Source organism: Hesperophylax consimilis, chromosome 8 (assembly GCF_061612785.1).
Source record: "Hesperophylax consimilis isolate HC1 chromosome 8, BYU_Hcon_1.0, whole genome shotgun sequence".
Lineage (NCBI taxonomy): Eukaryota > Metazoa > Arthropoda > Insecta > Trichoptera > Limnephilidae > Hesperophylax > Hesperophylax consimilis.
In genome coordinates, this window is record NC_142843.1 from 22,436,535 (window position 1) to 22,457,582 (window position 21,048).

Sequence of the window (21,048 nt, forward strand, 5' to 3'; positions counted from 1 at the left end):
AACAAATAGAAATAAATAACGGAATCAAGTAAGTATTAGATACATTATAATCTTTAAATATTGAAGACAATATTAGTGATTCTTAAACGCAAATCTGAAACAGAAAAATCAGAAAAGGAAACGGTCACATCTGGGACTCGAACCCAGGACCCTTGTCTTTCCGGGACAATGCTCTACCAACTGCGCTAATGGGACCCTATACTCATCGGTCACTTTTAACTGTATCATACTTCGAATAAGAACTACCAACGTTGTCTTCATTTTTTTCACCGCACATTTTTATTGGCAACTATCTTTATGTATGATCGCAAGATTCAACCCGAACTAAATGAAATCCTAGAAAGCGTCTTATAGATAAACCTATCTTATTGTTTTTATTTTTAATGTGCGACATCTATTGACTTTTTCTGCAAGTCTAGAAATGAATTATTATTTTTCGGAATAACTTATTGAGTAAAACCTCAAATTATAATATTTAAATATTGAAGACAATATTAGTGATTCTTAAACGCAAATCTGAAACAGAAAAATCAGAAAAGGAAACGGTCACATCTGGGACTCGAACCCAGGACCCTTGTCTTTCCGGGACAATGCTCTACCAACTGCGCTAATGGGACCCTATACTCATCGGTCACTTTTAACTGTATCATACTTCGAATAAGAACTACCAACGTTGTCTTAATTTTTTTTTTTTTTTTTTTTTTTTCACCGCACATTTTTATTGGCAACTATCTTTATGTATGATCGCAAGATTCAACCAGATTCAAGAGTCTGGTAGAGCATTGTCCCGGAAAGACAAGGGTCCTGGGTTCGAGTCCCAGATGTGACCGTTTCCTTTTCTGATTTTTCTGTTTCAGATTTGCGTTTAAGAATCACTAATATTGTCTTCAATATTTAAATATTATAATTTGAGGTTTTACTCAATAAGTTATTCCGAAAAATAATAATAACATTATAATCTATTTATACGTGTAGTGTGAACTCACGCAATCATAATTATAGAACAAATTCCAACGACGATCTGAAGATTTTTCACCAATTTTTGGGAAGGTCCACAGTTAAAAAAATTTTTAACATAGGTAGGTACTTGAAACTACAAAAAATCAGCATTCCGTGTGGCTACAAAACTAGCATAAACTTTTGTTTTATTAGACTGAAACCAGTTTATCAGATTGCATCCATACAATAATAATAATAATAATTGATGCCGCTATTCCAAATTCCTGAAATATGCAAAAATCTGTTTCAGAAAAAATAAGAAAATACACAGATTTAGGAAATGAGATTAAAAGAATTTGGCATTCTCAGAATATAAAAATATTACCATTTGTTACTTCAGCTACTGGCATTATACCTAACTTTCTCATTAAAAATTTAGGCGTATTAGATCTGTCAAAGAATTTATATTTAAAAATGCAAAAATCAATGATTTTAAATACATGTAGGATTACGAAAGATTTCTTAAATATTTATATTGGGGGGTCAGTAGGATTTAACGGTCCAGTAAGTTCTACCGAGCCGAACCCTCTGATATGAAAATATATGGAGTCGGTGAATTATTTTCCCATTTGACCTCTGGTGAGTTGACCTGTTGTTCTTGTATTGCTTTGTATTTATTAAGCTTATATAATGCACTTGCATAATGTGGATTGACTAGATGATCATTTGTGAAAGAGTGTGTGGAAGGACTTAGTTTTTCCTGTAGGGAAGATTTAACCCGGACATAAATCGAAAAAAAAATCTTTATTCCAGAAAGTAGAGAGGTAAGCACAATCCCACACATTCCATAGAGAAAAAAGTCAAACAATAGAATTTTATTAAAAAAGGAATAATAATGATTTAATGTTAATGTTGACTTTAAACGTTTCACGTTTCAGTGAAAATAATGTATTTATTTATTTAAAACAACATTCAATGGTTAAAAGTTTTTTAACAATACCCCTTCACATTATTACTCGTATGTGTGTTTTTTATTAGAAACAATTAAAACATTTAATTAATTTCCCAAAAGCTTTTGAAATTATTTTGAAAACTTTTATAATTAACTTTCAATTTTTTATACTTTACCCATGTTTTAATTACAGGAAAAATGGGATAAAATGAAAAACTGGCAACAATTAATTAAATTCTATCAACTTGAGCGATGCCCTCGTTAGTATTTTGTGTATTAAGTAATAAATTTCAAATGTTCTACGCGCCCAAAATGAATTAATTATAAAAGCGGATAAGAAAACTACCGAAAAGAGACTAGGTCAATTAAATTTTTTTTAGGGAACTAGTAATTATTTTTCTTGACGATCTAATTAGCTAGTAGACGATTAAAAATACTGTGCTGTAAAAAATAACTGGGGCCAATCACCCTTATACCCCCATTACACGCAGCAGTATTTACTATCAGTGTACTGATAGTGGCCGTCAGTATTTGTATTCCATTAGACGTATCAGTATACTGACGTTATTATTTGTATGCCATTACACGTATCAGTATACTGACGTCAGTATTTGTATGCCATAAACGTATCAGTATACTGACGTCAGTATTTGTATGCCATTACACGTATCAGTATACTGACGTCAGTATTTGTATGCCATACACGTATCAGTATACTGACTTCAGTATTGTTGCGAGAATCCCGCAGAAGACCCTGGACGAAAATAAAGCCTGTGTTGCTATCATTTTAGCGATCGGTACCTCCAAAGAAATGAATGACTGAGATGAAGACGAAGGATTGGCTTCTCAAAAAAGAAAAATTCTCACATTTGAATTTAATACAATAAAAATTATTTTGGGATGAGCGTTTAGAAATTCAATAAATTTCTAGATATGGCTGTTCGATATATTTAGAAAAAAAATACATCCGTGAGAGCTTCGATCACGCCAAGAAAAAAATAAGCTATAATACGTTTCTATACGATCGGCAGAAGGTTTAAGGATTTCAAGTTTTAAGCAATTCCGTCTTCAGCAACAATAAGCCAATCAATATATAGGCTTTATGTTGTCAGTATTTGCCATTACACGCGTCAGTATTCGCATCAGTATTTTAATTGATGCGTTTAATAGAAGTATTAGAGCGATCAATTAACAGTTTTAATATTACTTGAAGAACCAGGAAAAAATAATAAAACTCTTCTAAAACCTATTTTTGCCATCGCTATGTTATAAAATAAATACTGAGCGAACATGTAACTCGTATTTTATCTCTAGGACCACTATAATACCAGCTTTGTATAGTTTAAATTCAAGCGGGCCGACACGACGCACTTGGAAGTTACCTCGAAAGTTGGCTAAAATTGAGTGAGTTTTTTCGCAAATAAATATATATTTGGGGGAGTATTTTACTGGAGGGGAGTGAAATTATTAAAATGGCCGCTATTTTAGATTTTTTAGGTTTTTAACAAGTAAATGTTTCCAAATTATGGCCAACTGTCTTAATAAGATACTCGTCTGTGCGACGCGACATCAGATGAAAAAATGTGCAGGGCAATTTTTTTACTACCAATACCAATATTCGCAGTAACTATTATTATAGGCGATATTTACATTAGAATGTCAAGACAATAGATTTGGTAAAAGCTATGAGTAATTTTTACTAATTACCGAAAAATAATTAAACTTCTTGTGACAGAAGATTTCGTGATTAAATAAATTGCAATTGATTTATTGCTTTCTGTTATTTCAATTGATTTTTGTTACTATATGTGCTAATGGTTTTGCTTTTGATTTTTGCTTATATTTGCCATGGATATTAATGGTTTATGTAAGTGATTTTTAAAATGCGGTGTTTGAAGAGTTAATTAAAATGTGTATTTTAACATGTGTACAGAGTTGAGACGACGTAAGCATTGGATTCAAATTTTAATCGCATCCGATGGTCAAGGTTTAGCCAACTTCGGAGTCATATTGAGTAAAATAGAGAGACATCTTTGGAATAACGAAAAAAAAATTGGGATAGCTTTGTAACCAATCATCCAACTCATCCATGCACGGCGGAAAGTATAAAGGAGGTTTGCGTCACGGCTAACCCGAAATCTCTTCTCTAAAAAACAAAACCCACCATCTGATATATGCGTCCTGGAAGTATCTTTGCCCAAACTGAAATTTTCGTAAATCAACTATGAACCACAAAAATCGAAAATTTCCGTCCAATCGATTTTTTTATAAAATCATGAATGAGAAAATAGGTTTTCAAATTGAAAAGTCTTAAATTTGGTGGTATTATGTTGATAGTCAGAATAACGAGAGGGCAGGTAAGGAGACCATGCATGAATGTAAATGAGGCAATGAGTCTGTAACTCTGCCTGACTCTGAAAAAACGGCATGATGGTTAAAATTAAACATTTTTTTCATATTGCAAATTATTGCAATTATTGCACTGTGCAGGAAAATCACTAACGTACTCTGAATGCAAATATTGGTGTTAATAAATCACTAACGTACTCTGAATGCAAATATTATTGTTGAGAAATCACTAACGTACTCTGATTTCAAATATTAGTTTTAAGAAACCACTAACGTACTCTGAATGCAAATTTAGTGATAAGAAATCACTAACGTACTATGAATGAAAAAATATTAATGTTAGGAACATCTTACCGCCTGAGAAAACTTTTTGACGGCTCCTGCCTTACGGCTCGTATTTTTCCAATAAATTTCATGGTTTTTGAATTTTTTCGTCGAATCTTCACTTCACCAACCTCGGCCTAAATCATCCAAAATTCGTTGCACCATAGCAACCGAAAACAGCTTCTAAATTAATTTTGTTTTATCCACTAAAGTGAGTAGGTAGTAAAATTGGAGTACTCAGTGGAAGTGTGGCCCATCGACCATAATCAGCGAAAACAACAATTTTAATGTTTTAATTTCAATAAAACAATAACTTGGTAAACACCAATTTTGTTTTACTTCATATGAAAAATTTTGTGTATATTTTTGACAAAATATCCATAAAACCCGGGTTAGCTCAATCTTACTTTTCATGGAATTCAAGAGATGGCGCTGTGTAATATTGTTCTTTTTTACACAATTACATACTAAAACGGCTAGTTAAAAAAATAAACATGGCATAATATGCATGAGGTTACTATAGTCTTTCTTCGATTAGTAAAAATGTGAAGTGTGAGGGAAAAAATCCAATACTCAGGGCCTACGAGATATCCTATATAAATACCTCGGGAAATCCTACACTCGTATCTCACCTTTGGGGATAGTGTGTGGATAATCGTTTTGAAGATATGAAGGAGTGAACCAGGGTCTTAAAGAGACCCTTGTTGTAGGACATAGAAAACACAGTATTTTAGAGATAGGTACCTGAAATATTTTCGTAACTCAATGATTATTCGACTGTTTTTATCTTTCCTCACCAGGTAGCCATTAACTCTGATTAATTGATGTGATGATGTATTATTTCTGTAGATTAACATTAATTTAATGGATTGCATGCATAGTTACATCATATCTACCCACTTATCTTTTATCTCCTGCGGTTTGAAATTTGTTGATTAAAATATTGTTCACAGGGAAAAATAAAACTCGCAGTTTAAAGGTAAAATATGTTATATTTATTATTTGGCAGGAATTAAGTATTAAATATTGTCATTGAAAAGTACAGTTAACAAATCTTAAATATATAATATAAATAAATAATTCTTGAGGAATCTTTCAGCTTAGAAAAAAACTACGAAGATACTGATATTTTATTTATATTTGATATAATACTTCACTTCCGTATGGATGTGCGGAACATTTATGCAAAAGTTTTTAACGAGTGCTTCAAATTATGTAAATATAAATATTACTTAAATTAGTTATTAAATTAATTACTTAGATTAGATAAATTTTATTCTTAGATCAGAATGGTTTTTTAATCAGCAGAATTTGTAAGGTTTTAAAACTCTTAAAAAACAATATTTCATATTTTTTCACACATGTATTGAAACGATCTCCTGTGAGTTCAAATATCTTTTAACCGCCTCTCAAAGAAAAGTGTCTATAACGCATTGTTATAACTATGATACACTCTCAAATGGATGATTATTTATTAATCCATCACATTTTATTTCTAAATGATTTCCAAATAGGCAATTGCTTTTTTCATACTTTCGTCGAATAATCACACGGATGCACATTTGTAAAAAAGACATATTAACTAATCAAAATAAAACCAAGTATTGTCAGGGCTTTCTGATATTTTTAAGACTCTTGGATGTTTAGTAACTTAGAACCAACATTTGAAATAGTCGTCGAAGCTATCAAGGATTTGGCATCAATGTACACAATCTGACAGATGGAACAAAAAGTCAATAGCGACAAAAAAAATTAAGAATGTCTCCTTTCAAATGGATCACATAAAACTAGAATGATATCCTTACCAAATTATTGTTGATAAAACTAGGTTAGGTTAGGATGCTTTTTGAAAATTGCAAGCCATTTATCAATATGGTACCTACCTTCTCATTTGCCTGTACACAATGAAAATTTAGTTCGAAGTGTTGGAGTTAGTAATCCTTCCAGATGGACGAATGAGGAATGAAGATTTTTATTTAAAAAATGTGATATGGGATAACAACCGTTGAGGAAACAAAATCCCTTGGCAACACTTAAGTCTTCAATTTGGACCTTTATTTATCAGTTTAAAAAAGTTTTTGACGATTAAGTTCTAACTACACTATAGTGTTTGGGTTATTATGTCGCGGGGCCAAATCCTAATAGCTTGAGGTGGATTTAACACAATATTTATAAAAATTTTCAAATAGCTAATTAATACAGAAGCTGAATTTTGAATAACATCATAGATTAAGCACGCATTACAAGTTGATTGAAAAAAAATTCTTTAAAATCGCATCCAAACTTTATAGGAAACAAAGATTTGCTATTACTTTTACGGCGATAGCACTTTAAAACTGCTTTTTCAAACGTTTGAAAGTCAATTCGTTTTTTAATTCCTATGTCACTTCCCAATGTCTAATTTTTAGTTTAATTTTTTCATTAAAATTTAGCATTGACATCAAATGGCCACTCAGCCCTATTTTATTTTTTGACGGTTGAGGGTTCCCGTTAAATGACGATTCTAGGCCATTTCAACAGTACTATCACGTCTTTTGAAAACCTTGTCAGCTTATTACTATTGACAGAAAGCTGAAACGCACCTAGAATCAGCGTTCAAGGGGGACTTTTCAAATGGCAAAAAAAAACAATATGGCGCTGAATGGCTATTCGATGACATTGTCATACGTGATTTTTTGCGAAACAACTGGGCGTAAAAGGTTCATAATTATTAATTAATATTTTGTCAGCTGAGTACCACCTTCACAGCACTTATTACAGCTTCACATTACAGAGGTTTTTTTATGAATCCGGGAAGGAATAATTGTTGTAATTTAATCAATTTACTTCTTAAAAATCCGAAATAATATTATTCATATTTTGTTCCCTCTGGTTAAAAAATAAAAACATTTTTTATGTTGCTGGATAGAACAAAGTTTCTTAATTATTATTAATTTCTTCTGTTATCTAGCCTATGTTTTTTTCTTGTATTTTTACAGAAATACTGTATAAAAGCCCTTTGGGCGTTTAAATAAAATAAAATTAAAACATCAATTCTCCCTTTTTGTTCACCATTTACCGCAGTATTAGTACAAATATTAGGAGAGTTATTTTTTTTACTGCACATTAAAATATTTTCTCACTCTTCAAAGCTCTTATGAATCAGAGATAAAAATTTAGTGGAAAATTATTCTAACATCAGAAATGACAAGCTGTGATTGGTTATTGCTGATTGAACAAATTGATCAGCACTGGCAATAGAATTTGATTATTAAATTATTATTAGAGAACAAAAAAATTTTTTTGCCTTTTTCTGCCTGATTTTTATGATTTAGACAAACGTAAGGATACAGATAGATACAATTTCAAAAAGGAAATTTAAAAAAAATCTGCTATAGAATAATTAAGATTAATTAGGTAAAAACACGAGGTAATAATTATATATTATATAGTTTGTGGCAAGTTTGCAATATTTAAACATTAATATTTTTCTTATACATTCTTATATTATACTAGTTTTAACGTATTTAGTATCACATTTCAAACGGCAATATTATGTTAACAAAATAATAATATGACCTAACACATTTATTTCACCCTAAGAATACTTTTACTAGTACAACAGATAGTTTATATTTACGCGAGAATCATAGTAAAGATTACAACCTTTTTTTTAAAATAATTTTTAAATGATACCTCACGTTTAAATAGATATCAATAATTATTTTTCGTGGATATGATTATTTCTAAAGCAATAACTGCGATGTCTTCTATTTAACAAAATAATTTAGACTCCTTAACACCCTAATAAAAGCTGAAGACAAATTGTTTTAGACGTTAAATTACATATTTCATAACAAAGACGTTTTCTAGACATTCAATTAGTATGATTGCATTCAGTAAATTGTACGTCCCTATCACACGAAATTAAATTTTAATGCAACTTTAGAGTACGTATTACTTCCAATAATACATTTATTTATCTTATCGTTGATGACGTAACAAATGTTTGTGTTAAATTTGCAAAAATGGGATGTTTTTTGGAATAAAAATGCCTTCTAGTACATTTATGAAATCACTTTGATATTGTTTGGTAATATAATCACATTAATGAGTTTCATTTAGCGCAAACACAAATGGTCTCAAGTCAACAATTTGAATAATGACACCATTAATATAATAGTAAGTGGTAGTTACACAACAAATAAATAATATTTAATATATGTTTGGCACTTCACGTGTATCTAGATACCAGATACCTATAAATTTTTCTAATAGCTTAACAATTTAGTTAATATCTAATAATACACTTTAAATTATGTAATCTAGGCATGCCTCAAAAATATTGTCCTTATTACAACACTGGGCCGCAAAGTGATCCAGAACTTGTTAAAATAATTTCATAATTTGATGAAATCATTGTATGAAAATCGCTGTTATTTTATGCACTTTTTCATACAGTGGCAGAATTTCTTCAGATAAGCGGTGGAGACACATTGGCCTGTCCCCTGATAGGCAGATAGACGACTAATAATACCTTCAGTCACAAATGTTTGGCTTTCATTGAAGAACTTCACCGTCGCTTCAAATATCATTTCTGGCTTCGAAGAAAACGTTATCAAAAAATCGGATGAGCTGTTGCTTTTATGTAAATAATCATATTCGTGAAAGCGTATAATTTGATCGAGTTTCAATTTGGCACATTTCCTACACTTTTTATTGACATTGCTCAAGACTTCCTCGATTTCTTCCAAGATGAAGCCGAGGGCTCTGTTGGCCACCTCGTGGCTGGACGACAGCGCCTTGAGCGGGTTGCAGGTGCACCAGTGCGGGTGGATGGAGCAATCCGCGCAGCTCCTGTCTCGGGGAACCTCCTGGAACAAACTTTGGCACATGGGACAAGCTTCACTCGACACTACCACTTCTTTTCTTCCGGACAAATACAGAATATCCTGTAGTGTCATGAACACGTCGTACGGTGTCGTCAACCGTTTGGTATTTAATTGTAAATTATTGTACTCGTCCTTGTGCAGTTCTTTGAAATCTTTCGGAATGGATACGTACATAGCGGGAAGTCGTTCCTCGTAGTAACCAGATATCAAAGTTCGCATTTTGCCATACCTTATACCATGGTCACTTATAAACCACACTATAGTTTTATCTAGTATCCCTGTATTTTTCAAGGATTCGAAGAAATCAGCGGTCTTTTCGTCCATGGAAGATGGGGATCCGATGTCGTTATGACTAAATGTGTTTGCCCAGAAAAAGCCGAAAAAGGGGTCGCTTTTATATTTTTCTACAAAATTTAGAGCGTATTGATAAAGCAGCTCTCCCGAAGTCAACTGACCGGAACAGTAAACAGAGCCCTTAGATTTATGGACGTTCTTTTCCACCATCTGATAAACCGGCCGTAAATAATGGTCAGTGGGTTTAGTCGTGAAGCCCTTATGATAAGGTTTTTCGAATGTATCGATGCCGACATCATCCTCTGCGTAGACGGTGATATATCCGAGGCGCTCGTATTCCTTCCACATGAAGTCACATTTGTCCGGGGAATTAGCTCCGGTACCATCGCACAACTTTCTGGCCCTAGACTGATTCCGACCCGTCAGAATAGCCATGAGATTGGGATATGTATTATCGTCTATCTGAAAAGAAAGATGATCCATTTTATATTTTTAATCAAAAATGCTTTGTTTATACCGTTTATACCAACCGGTCTCGGTTCAGCTTGAACCTTCCTCAAGACTGAATAAACACATACTAATTGCCACATATCCCTACGTCTCATTACTCTACATAAACATAGAAAAAACACTAGTGCGTTAATCTTTTAAAAAATTTGGTACTGTCTTGTTAATTTATCATATCTGTTAGAAACGATTGCGTTCGTCGCCCTGAACGCCACACCAGGGTATCTAGCACGGTAATTCGACAAAGGATCTACCAATGATGTTGATAGCTTGATATCTCTCCCGAGCATAACTGCAGATCGCTAACACACAAACAACAATTCATGCCGAATAAATTAAAGATACTTATTCGTTGTGGACTATTTTTTGTTCGTTGGCAAACTGCAGTCATGCTTAGGAACGAAGACAAGTTACCTACATTATCGATAAAAATGTATACCTTGCTAGATACCAAGATAATTATTTATTCAGTTTACCACATTATGGGACGTATCTCCAAAATATTAAACACTCTACGCGATAAACACATCAAGTCAAACTGGCTAAATCTATCACATGATGGGAAAATTATAGATGTAGTGGGTGGCCAAATGCTTAGTTGCGCATGCAAAATTACATTATCATCTGTTTTAAGCTAAAATTTGTAAATAGTGGGAAATTTAACTTTTATTTCTTTCTTTAGTTTAATGAAGTATTTCTCAGACAATATTTAGTGGAATACCCTCCGCGTCAGTTGTTGCACATTTTTTGGTGTGTTCTGAATGCTTTCTGCCAGAACTAGTGACTCCGGCTTCATTTATAATTGTCTTCCTTTGCACTCCTTACTAGCGTTACTCCTTCGTAAATTTTCTCCTGTTTTTCAGGCAAATATCACCAACATTTTGTTCATATCGAGTGTAGTGAATCGCTACCTCCTTACCTTCTAATTTTCTGACTTTTTAAAAGAAAGACAAACATTTCCGGGTTACGAATAACGAAATAACCAAACAATATTTGAAAATCTCCTACTACCACCACAGTTAACTAAGATGTGTGTTGTGATGAAGGACTTATCCAGCCAAGGAATTTAACAGCCTGGGTGGGACCCAAACGTAATGTCAACTCAGCCACCGACCGGTCAATTTATTATTTTTCTATCAAGTTTATTAATAATAAAATAAACAACCTCTCTCCATGGCTATAAATGTATTTTTTTGTAAATTTTTCGTTTTAAATAATCTTTTTTTTTTTTTTTAATTTATTGAAACATATTTTTTTTTTTTTTATTTATTTTTTTTTTTTTTAAAAGAAAGACAAACATTCCCGGGTTACAAATAACCCAACAATGTTTGAAAATCTCCTACTACCACCACAGAAAGCCGAAAATGTTGCTTGTGTTGTGATGGAGGACTTAGCCAGCCGAGGAATCGAACACGCGACGCTCGGGTGAGACCCAAGCGCTATGCCCACTCAACCACTGACCGGTCAACAAGGTTACAATTTTTTTAAAATATAAACACCAATATATCAATCACTCTCCTAATAAAGCAGCTGCTTGTGTTTAGGAGAGGACAACAAAAATATTTTTACATTTGTTTAAATTAAATAAAAATTATTAGTAATAAAACAAAAAATAACACAAAAAATAACAATAAAAGTAATAAAAATATAGGTTAGTTAATAAATGATTCAAAGAATTTAAAAGGCAAAAACATATTTCTAAACAATAAGTAAAGTTATGAGGTGGTACAAGAGTATTTTAATTTAATTTTTTTTTATATTTTTCGTAGTTTTCTTCCGATCGTATATCAAGGGGTAATTTATTAAATAATTTTACACCCTTGAATATATAGTGATGTTGTGCTGTTGTGGTTCGTGCTAGTGGCATGGTTAGTCCTCCAACAGATATTATTCTTTTGCTAATATTCAATTGTGGTAAATTATTTTTACTAAAGAAATCTTTATGTATTTGTAGAAGTGCAATTTTGTCATAAATTTTTGTAAGTGGGGGAACCGGGAAATCTTGAAAAACATTTATAGTTGGGTAGTAATATGGCTTTTTTAAGATGATTTTTATTAGTATTTTTTGAATAGTTTCCAGTGGGAGTAGGGATGATTTATATGCACCCCCCCAAGCCACGATTCCATATTGTAGGACAGAGTGCGCCAGTGCATAATAAATATCTTTTAGTATTTTTAATGATACAATATTTCTTAGTCTAAAAAATATATAGATTAGTTTTCTCATTCTGTCTATTGTGGAATTTATTTGACTTTTCCATTTAATGTTATTATCAATAATTATTCCAAGATATTTTATTTCTTTTTTACTACTAATGTTTATACAGTTTGAATTACAGGGTGCGAATTTAAGGAGGCAATTTCTTTCGTGAATTTTTATGTTTAGATTTACATTTGAGTTATTCCCTGTTAGGCTATAAGGTATAAAATGGGTTTTTTCGACATTCAGTGTCAATAAATTTTCGTCAAACCATAGTTTAACGATATTTATTGCATTATTAGCTGATACTACGACCTCATTCCATGAATTTCCTTCAATAGTTATAACTGTATCATCTGCGTAAGATATGATGTTTCCAATGAATGGGAGTTGAAAAAGTTCATTTACATATAATATAAATAGTAAAGGTCCCAAAACAGTTCCTTGTGGAATTCCAAAATCTATATTTTCTATTTCACTTAATTCGTTGTTTACTTTAACCTGTTGAGTTCTTTGATAGAGATAACTTTTTAACCATGTTTTAGCTTTACCAGTAATTCCTATATTATTTAGTTTATTAATTAATTTTGAATGTGAGACACTATCAAAAGCTTTACTGAGGTCAATGAATATACTTAAGCATTTTTTGCCTCTATCTAATGTTTTGTAAATAAGCTTAGTTAATTCTGCAATTGCGTCTTGTGTGCTAAGTTTATCTCTGAAACCGTATTGACTAGGGTTAATACTTTTTTGGTTATCTGTATAATCAGTAATTTGTTTTTTTATTACTTTTTCGTGTATTTTTGCAATGTTGGATAATAAGGATATTGGGCGGTAATTGTATACTTCTTTTGAATCTCCGGATTTATATACTGGGATTATAATGGCTTTTTTGTATTAAACGGGAATATTCCGTATTTAGTACTTACATTAATTATATGCGTAATCGGTTTGGTTAGAAAATTGCAGTATTTTTTCAAGATTTCTGTAGTTATACCATCGTATCCTGGCGCACTACCATTTTTAAGTGATTGTATTATGTTTTCAATATTTTTTTCTGAAGTCGGTTTAAAAATTGAAAGATTGCTATTTGTTATTTTATCTTCATGTATGTCATCAGGTTGATAATTTTGGTCAATTTTATATGCAAGTTTTTGACCGACGGTAGCGAAAAATTTGTTGAAAATATTTGCGCACATTTTGGTTCACGGATAGCATTTATTTTAGTTCCATTATTGTTTATGACATTTATTGTAGACTTATTTTTATTCATTATTTCATTTATAGTGTTCCATGTTTTTTTAGGGTTTTCTTTTGTGAGGTTTATTTTCTCCCTGTAATATTTTTCTTTTGTGTCTTTGATAATTTTAATGAGTTTGTTCCGGAATATTTTGTATTCGTTTTTTACTTGGCTATTGGTAGGGTTTTTTTTGTGTCTATGAAAAGTTTTTCTTTTTTCCGGATAGATATGAGTAATCCTTGCGTAATCCATGGTTTGATTTGCCTTAATTTAGAACTTGGTTGATTATTTATAAAGGTTGTACAGTCTGCGATATGAGCATTTAAAGTTTCTTCAAAGAAGTTTGCGCACATGTCTGGGTTTTGGCAATTTAGTATTGAGGACCAAGATTCGTTACTTAATTTATTGTTTAATTTTACATTGTTCAATATGGAAATTATGTTAATATTTTTTCTAGAGTCATTTAATCCTAAGTTTTTATTGAAATCATAAATAAAAATATTTGTATGGTGATCTGTTATATCATTTTTCCATATAATAGATTTAATTTTTTCTGTGTGTTTAATATTGCTCCATATGTGGTCCGGGCATGATGGCGATTGGTTTGCAAATTCTCTTGTGAAATTATTTACACATGATATAAAGTTCATTTCATTCATAGCATTTATATAATCTAATTTATTTTTACAGTGGTTATTAGGACCAATATTAATATTTAAATCACCTATTACGATACAATTTAGATGGTTTTTGTTACATAGTATTTTTTTTAATTCTTCTATAAATAAAGGTACATCAGAGCTGTATGTTCGATATATTGCGATTATATTGAATGGCATATCATTTAAAACAAAATTTAATGACAAACAGTTTGCTTTGTATATGTGTATTTCGGTAATATTGATATCAGTAAATTCTTTTATTTTGTATAAATTTTTTAATTCATATTCCTTTCTCACAAATTTAAATAACTTATTCCATATTATGCTGTCTCAGTTAAAGTCACAAGGAGGAAATCCATAATTGGTTTTATTTTACTATATAATACTTATGTACAAACTGATTAAATGTAAACTGTCTATTTCCCGAAAATGAATAAATAAATAAATAAAACAGCAAAAAATACCTAGATGTGTGCATTAAAAGCGGGTAATCAAAATTAAACTGGGTACCTATGTCGTATCACAAAGTGACGCTACCTGTGAAAGTTTGATAAATTTTATTTGACTCATATAAAATCATCGTGGGAGATTAATGGAAAAGTGTCGAATGGGATTCTAAATAAATCAGAGTGTTTTTTATTGAAATGATCCAATTACTGATCTATTCTTACCTTGTTATAGCCTTGAAAGTCAAGCCAGTCATGATCTTTCAGAAACTTATAGGTCTTTGGCATAGCTCTAATTAAGTTTATTCTTGAAAGTGTGTCGATGCCAATAATTAAGACATTCCAAGCTCTCTTTGAGCCGAAGGTATATCTAAAAGTTTGAAGTCTTTTCTTTACCGCATCCGTTGGCTGGACGTTCAGGAAGATGTTTTCATGCGTCTTCTCGTGGCTCCTCCCTTTGTTGGCAGTGACTGTGCATTTGGTCATGATAAACTCCTCAGATTCCGCGAGAGCAACTGAATCGTTTATTTTTTTACACGTGGACTTACTGAAAAGAACGGCAAAGCTTAAAATAAATGTAACATTCATCATTATCAGCATTATATTAAGGTTTTTGATAAACGGTATAAAAGAACATAGTGATTTGTTTTTGGGGAATTAAATACAATTGATTCCACGGGTATCTTTTTTGGGGCCACCGCGTAGTTCATTCCCTTAGCAAGCACAGAAGTCGCTTTTTTGGGGCCACCGCGTAGTTCATTCCCTTAGCAAGCACAGAAGTCGCTTTTTTGGGGCCACCGCGTAGTTCATTCCCTTAGCAAGCACAGAAGTCGCTTTTTTGGGGCCACCGCGTAGTTCATTCCCTTAGCAAGCACAGAAGTCGCTTTTTTGGGGCCACCGCGTAGTTCATTCTCTTAGAAAGCACAGAAGTCGCTTTTTTGGGGCCACCGCGTAGTTCATTCCCTTAGCAAGCACAGAAGTCGCTTTTTTTTTATCAAGTTGTTTTTGATCTCCTTTTTTGGCTCGGTTGAGACTCTCGAACTTTTGCTTGTGTCTTGCATCTGTTGACTGATTTAATCAGTCAAAAAGATACCCATATGTGGGGAATCAATCATATGTGGGGTAGAGACAGCCCTACATACAATGCTGAAAGTTCATAAAATGTCAGAGACGCAAGCAGAGGACATACGACAAGAGACTTGTCATATTTTAAAAAGGGCCGTAATATCCCAACCCAACATCACTAAATAAATTGAGCGCCAATTAGTAAATCTTGGTTCTACCAGCCGACCGTGGAAATGTCACTGTCGTATTTAATATGGAATACTACATTAAAATGATGGAACACCTCTTGTGCGACACCAACACCTATAAGAAGATTAAGAACAATCCTACAAACAAGATTGATCTAAAGACAAGGGAACTGGTCAAAGCTTCTAGCATTAGAAAAAAGGATCGATCTAAGCTTTTCGTAAAAGTCTCCAGAACTCTTTCCCTGTACGGTCTTCCAAAAATTCACAAAAAGGAGATCCCAATGAGACCTATTGTCAGCGCTATTGGTGTACCGACATACAAACTGTTACAATACCGATAATATTATACAGATAACCACCAAACTAGGCACACACCTATTTTCTGGCGGTCGGATTAATTTATTATAACCATCTAACTAGACACACACCTGTTCTGCGAAGGTCGGATTAATTTATTATACGGTGCTCATGTTTCATTATTTGTTTGTGGGTAAAATCTACTTACATTAATTGAGAACTGTCATTCTTCCTAATGATATGAAGGTAGCAGCAAGACACCCGATCGCCCTTTGACCTAGTTTTGTTGACAAGTGTTTCGTTCAGGTAAATGACATTCTGCCTATGAGAATTCTGCTGCATGTAAGTGTAGGAAGGTCCAGTAGAGCACGATATGTATTTTTGAGGAGTAAAATATGCCATGGCTTCACTTCCCATGGGGTCTATGTCAGGTATTCTGCACGCCGGACTCCAGACCAAGAAATCTGCAAAACGAAGAAAAGTAGTCTAATTTCGTATTATTAACCATTAACTAGTGATTAATATTTCAATCATGCCACGAAGAACATAAGTCTAATATTGTTCATTCTATTTATCGAGCTTTCTACATCTAGTATTATCTTAAATACATCTATTTGAATTACGATTATGTTTTCTTGATTAAATGAATAAATAAATAAATCAATTAAATGGATTCTTGGAAATGTAAAATAATCCACTTTCCGACATTCGAATGAGCGGAAACATCTGTAGATACACTCGTTATCAATGACAATGCATTCCATAAACTTTTAGTGGAAATCACGCATACGCATTTTGCTAAAATTGGATGGCACTATATTTAAAATTATACAGCTGTACACGAAATAGATTTCGGAACTATCAACTTATAGGAACTATATAAGGATTTCGCTTAGGTATTAGCAGTGTTAATTTTTGTCCCTGGGAAGGAAAGTTCAATCCTCAATCAAACCAAAAAAAAACTTTGATATTGGCTACTATTCGGTCCAAGAGATGGCGCAACTATGTCGAAAATTGAAAAAAGATATATTATATTTAACAATCCTTGTTTTTTACGAGTTGATTCATTTTATCCAACAAAAGTCAAACTACTAATGGAACTAATTTAACATGTTATCTAAGAACCATTAAATAAGGTGTATTATAATATGTTGTATGTTGTAGGTACCACTTAAAAATTTTGTCACAGAGGTTGAAATAATGACGCTGTTTAAATTTCTTTTTTTTGTTCTCCTAATAAGAAAATAGCATTACTGGCTAATCATAACTACAAAAAGTTGTGCCTATTGAGTCAAATATTATGGAGTAAATAATGTTGTAACTTTAAAATCATCAATTTTTGACTGGTTGAATATTTTGTCACTCTGATTTATCTTTGAACAAATACAATCTACTGAAAAACATCTGCAGAATGCATAACTAGAAAACATCATGCAACTGAATACAACAATATCGCTAAATTCTACAAAAAGGTTTTGTTAATAAAAGTATGGGTGAGCCCCACTTGCCCCCATTCCAGTGATGTGGAGTAGGATTCCATGGTTCCGGGGCGGCTGATCCCGGAACGCGCCGCAAGTCAATTTTTTTAAATTTTGAAATAATTAGGTGTCTACCTATGAAAACAAGTCATTTCTGTCTCAAAGAAAAATATCATCAAAAAAAGTTGAACAGGCGTTCAGGAAATTAGAAGATAACGTGTCGCAGGTGAAATGTTAAGGGGTGCAAAAATGGCTGTAAATTAATCAGAAGAAAGAGTAAGGATATTAGAACATTAAGAAGAAAAATAGGAGATGAAATAATAAGATGCAGAGAAAGATGTAATGATTGCTCAACACTCTCGGCGTAATTTTCCCGGGACGAGAAAGTCAGAGTGCTACCTCTTCACTCTCGTATCACGCAGTATTGCTGATTGGACTGCAATTACTTATTTTGTGACTGCGTTCGCCTATTGTCCAAACTATTTCCGATTCCAAGGTGATGGTATACATATTGCATACTGCTTGTCCTGTGACACATTGGAAACAACCAAAGATAATGGCATATAACAACAAACCAAGATAGGACAAAGCGCAAGTGAGACGAGTGCGTCTCTTTGCTGCATATCGGGTAGGTTCCACGAGAGTGTTGAACAGGCATAAATGGAGAAACAGAAAGTATGACTGTTACTACCTGGGTGTGTTGGTGTGATGATCGTGGAGAGTTCTGGGTGGGGGTACCAAGCAGGCGGCAGAAGACGGTACTTCGGGCGGCCTATCAGGTAAAGGGCGGGCAGCAGCAGCAGGGCGGCAGCGGTGCCTGCAGCTCGCGCCCTCCGGCCCGCCCACTCGGCACGCTTAGCTCGCCGCCCCTCATCGCAGCCCTTGCCGTCCCCGCCCAGCAGCGGGACTGCCTCCTTCATAACTAGAAAAATAAATTCAACATTTGAATAATTACGAATAGAGCTGGTTAGACTACTAACAGGACATCGTCAGATCAGAAGACACATGCAGCTTCTGGGAGTGGAATATACCAACTGATGTAAAAAATGCATAATGAAGAGTATAAATAAAGAGTAAAACAGTGGTTATATTCAATTACTTTTTGAGCAACCTCAATACTTTTTGTGTATCTAACTATTTTCCCAAACGTTAAGAAGGTTAAAAACGTTAATAATCTGTAGTGCAATAAATAGTGATTTTTTAAAAATCAATTCCACTTGTATCCCGCCTTGATGGAAAATACGCTCAGAAACCAGGTAAGTAATCCCGCTCCTGCGTCCGAATATCTCCTTTGGTATCACGCGTCATAGACGAGACATGACGTGCAATAATTTAATTTAAAATTACTAGTTGACTTCGGTTGCTAAGGAACCGAGTGACCATATAAAAAATGATAATACCTTTTAGAAATCATAAACCATCAAATTGAAAAAACATACTGATTATATAAAAATAAAAACTCTCTGCATGGTTCTTGGAATATAAACGAAAAACATGATCTCAGCACATAACAGATCAATAGTATGTCTGGGTTAGTTTGGTACACGGGTTTAAGAATCACGCAACATCTTTTATTAGAAATTCGTAATATTAACACCTCATATAGATTTCTATATAAATAATGAGAACAACATTTGAAGTAAACACGAAATTTGAATAATGTAAGAATATAGATGTTGTAATAATATTATTTTATTCTTATAATTGTCTTGTGCGTTGCTTACGCATTTCTTAGATCGTATATATTTAAATAAAAATAATTAATATAAACTAAATAATTAAACGGCAAACGCACACAACTGAACAAACGGCAAACTTGGCAAATCTATGTAGTTGCGGATTCGTCAAAAACGAAGCTCTGGCTTTCATTCAACAAAAAGTTGAAGTGATGGATGGAATTATTCTAACCCAAGTGTGCAATATGTTTTCGGAACAAGATATCGACTACGCAAGAACTCTACGAGTATTTTGGGCTAACCTCCAGGCCCCTCGACGAGGAGAATCGGCGAGGGAAAAAAGAAAAGGTCAATCACTGATTTGATTAAATACATGAGAGAAACTGACGGTAAACTTCTGCCAAAATTTCTTGTTTTAGACATTAAATATCTTCCGCCAGTAACGTTTGATTACGTAAATGTAACAACTATGTTAAAAGAAATAATAATGTCGAAGAATGATATGCGTAATCTAAAACTGAATGCACTGAACGATAACTTCGCAACCTGCAAAGACGTAACAAAATTTATAAAATAAGTACTGCAAGATTTTAAAACAACGTATTCAATAAATGTAAACAGAGGTGATACAACGACATCTGTTGACAATGCGTCAAAGTTAAAGGCCACCTGTAGCAAACTAAATCATCAGGCGAACATCAAGACAATTACAAAGCACTCTTTTCAGGGTGAAATGCCTAAAACCAAAAAAAAAAATCAAGCAAACAATGCCATCTACCGACAACGTCTCAAACAATGTTAAATCAAACGCGCCCACCCAAAAAAACGTGTGGAATAAATCTTATAGAGGGACAAGTACACTGGATAAAACCGACCCGAAGACAGGAAATAAGGCGTTTCCAACTGAAAAAAATATCTGAATAGCCCTGTTAATCAAACATGAGAAACTATGAATGATTGGAGAGAAATTACCTACAAAAAAGAAAACTCGCGTACTTTAATAAGAAAAAAAACGAGAGCTCCAGGTTAAAATTCCTTCCAAAACAGAGGTATATGGTTGCCTCCTAATTCGTCCCAGAAACAACTACCGATGAAATAAGTGGGTTATTATTCTTCCACAATATACAATGTAAAATAGATGAATTTCTGGCAAAATCAGGCGAGTTTACAACTTTTAAAATTGGAATAAAGAGCGAAAAATTCTCAGAAATTATCATGGACGAAATTTTGCCACCATATCATAGTCCAAAACTTTATTTTTAGAAAAATCTGATCTCCACGCTGAACAGAGAAGATAAATTTTCTACGGATCGTATCTCAGAACTGTACGTCGATTCGACGGATAAAACATTTTATTCAAGATTTATGCGAAACTAATTACATAATACTGCTCCAGGAAACATGGGTTCTACCAACAGAATATATGTTCAAAAATTCATCCCCAATTTTCAGAATATGGAAATTCAGCCGTAAATCTAGCTGTTAGCCTTCTAATTGGACTACCCTCTTTCTGTCGACACAGTGGAATGCTCTGAGCCAAGACTGGCGACAATACAAGTT

General features: G+C 33.1%; 1 protein-coding gene across 2 annotated transcripts in view; it reads right to left on the reverse strand.

The window, feature by feature from the left end:
- Nucleotides 1–5,605: 5,605 nt before the first annotated feature.
- LOC149421733 (uncharacterized) overlaps nt 5,606–21,048 on the reverse strand; it is a 50,493-nt gene continuing 35,050 nt past the window's right edge. The window contains exons 2-5 of one of the 2 annotated variants that reach the window (XM_089635051.1): nt 18,504–18,734; nt 16,543–16,798; nt 15,181–15,331; nt 5,606–10,191 (exon numbers count right to left, since the gene is read on the reverse strand). In XM_089635051.1, coding sequence (XP_089491177.1) covers nt 8,980–10,191; nt 15,181–15,331; nt 16,543–16,798; nt 18,504–18,732 — 1,848 coding nt within the window. In that variant the 5' untranslated portion in view covers nt 18,733–18,734 and the 3' untranslated portion in view covers nt 5,606–8,979. Of the gene's footprint in view, nt 10,192–15,009; nt 15,332–16,542; nt 16,799–18,503; nt 18,735–21,048 lie in introns of both variants that reach the window. The other variant, XM_089635050.1, reaches the window with a different exon arrangement.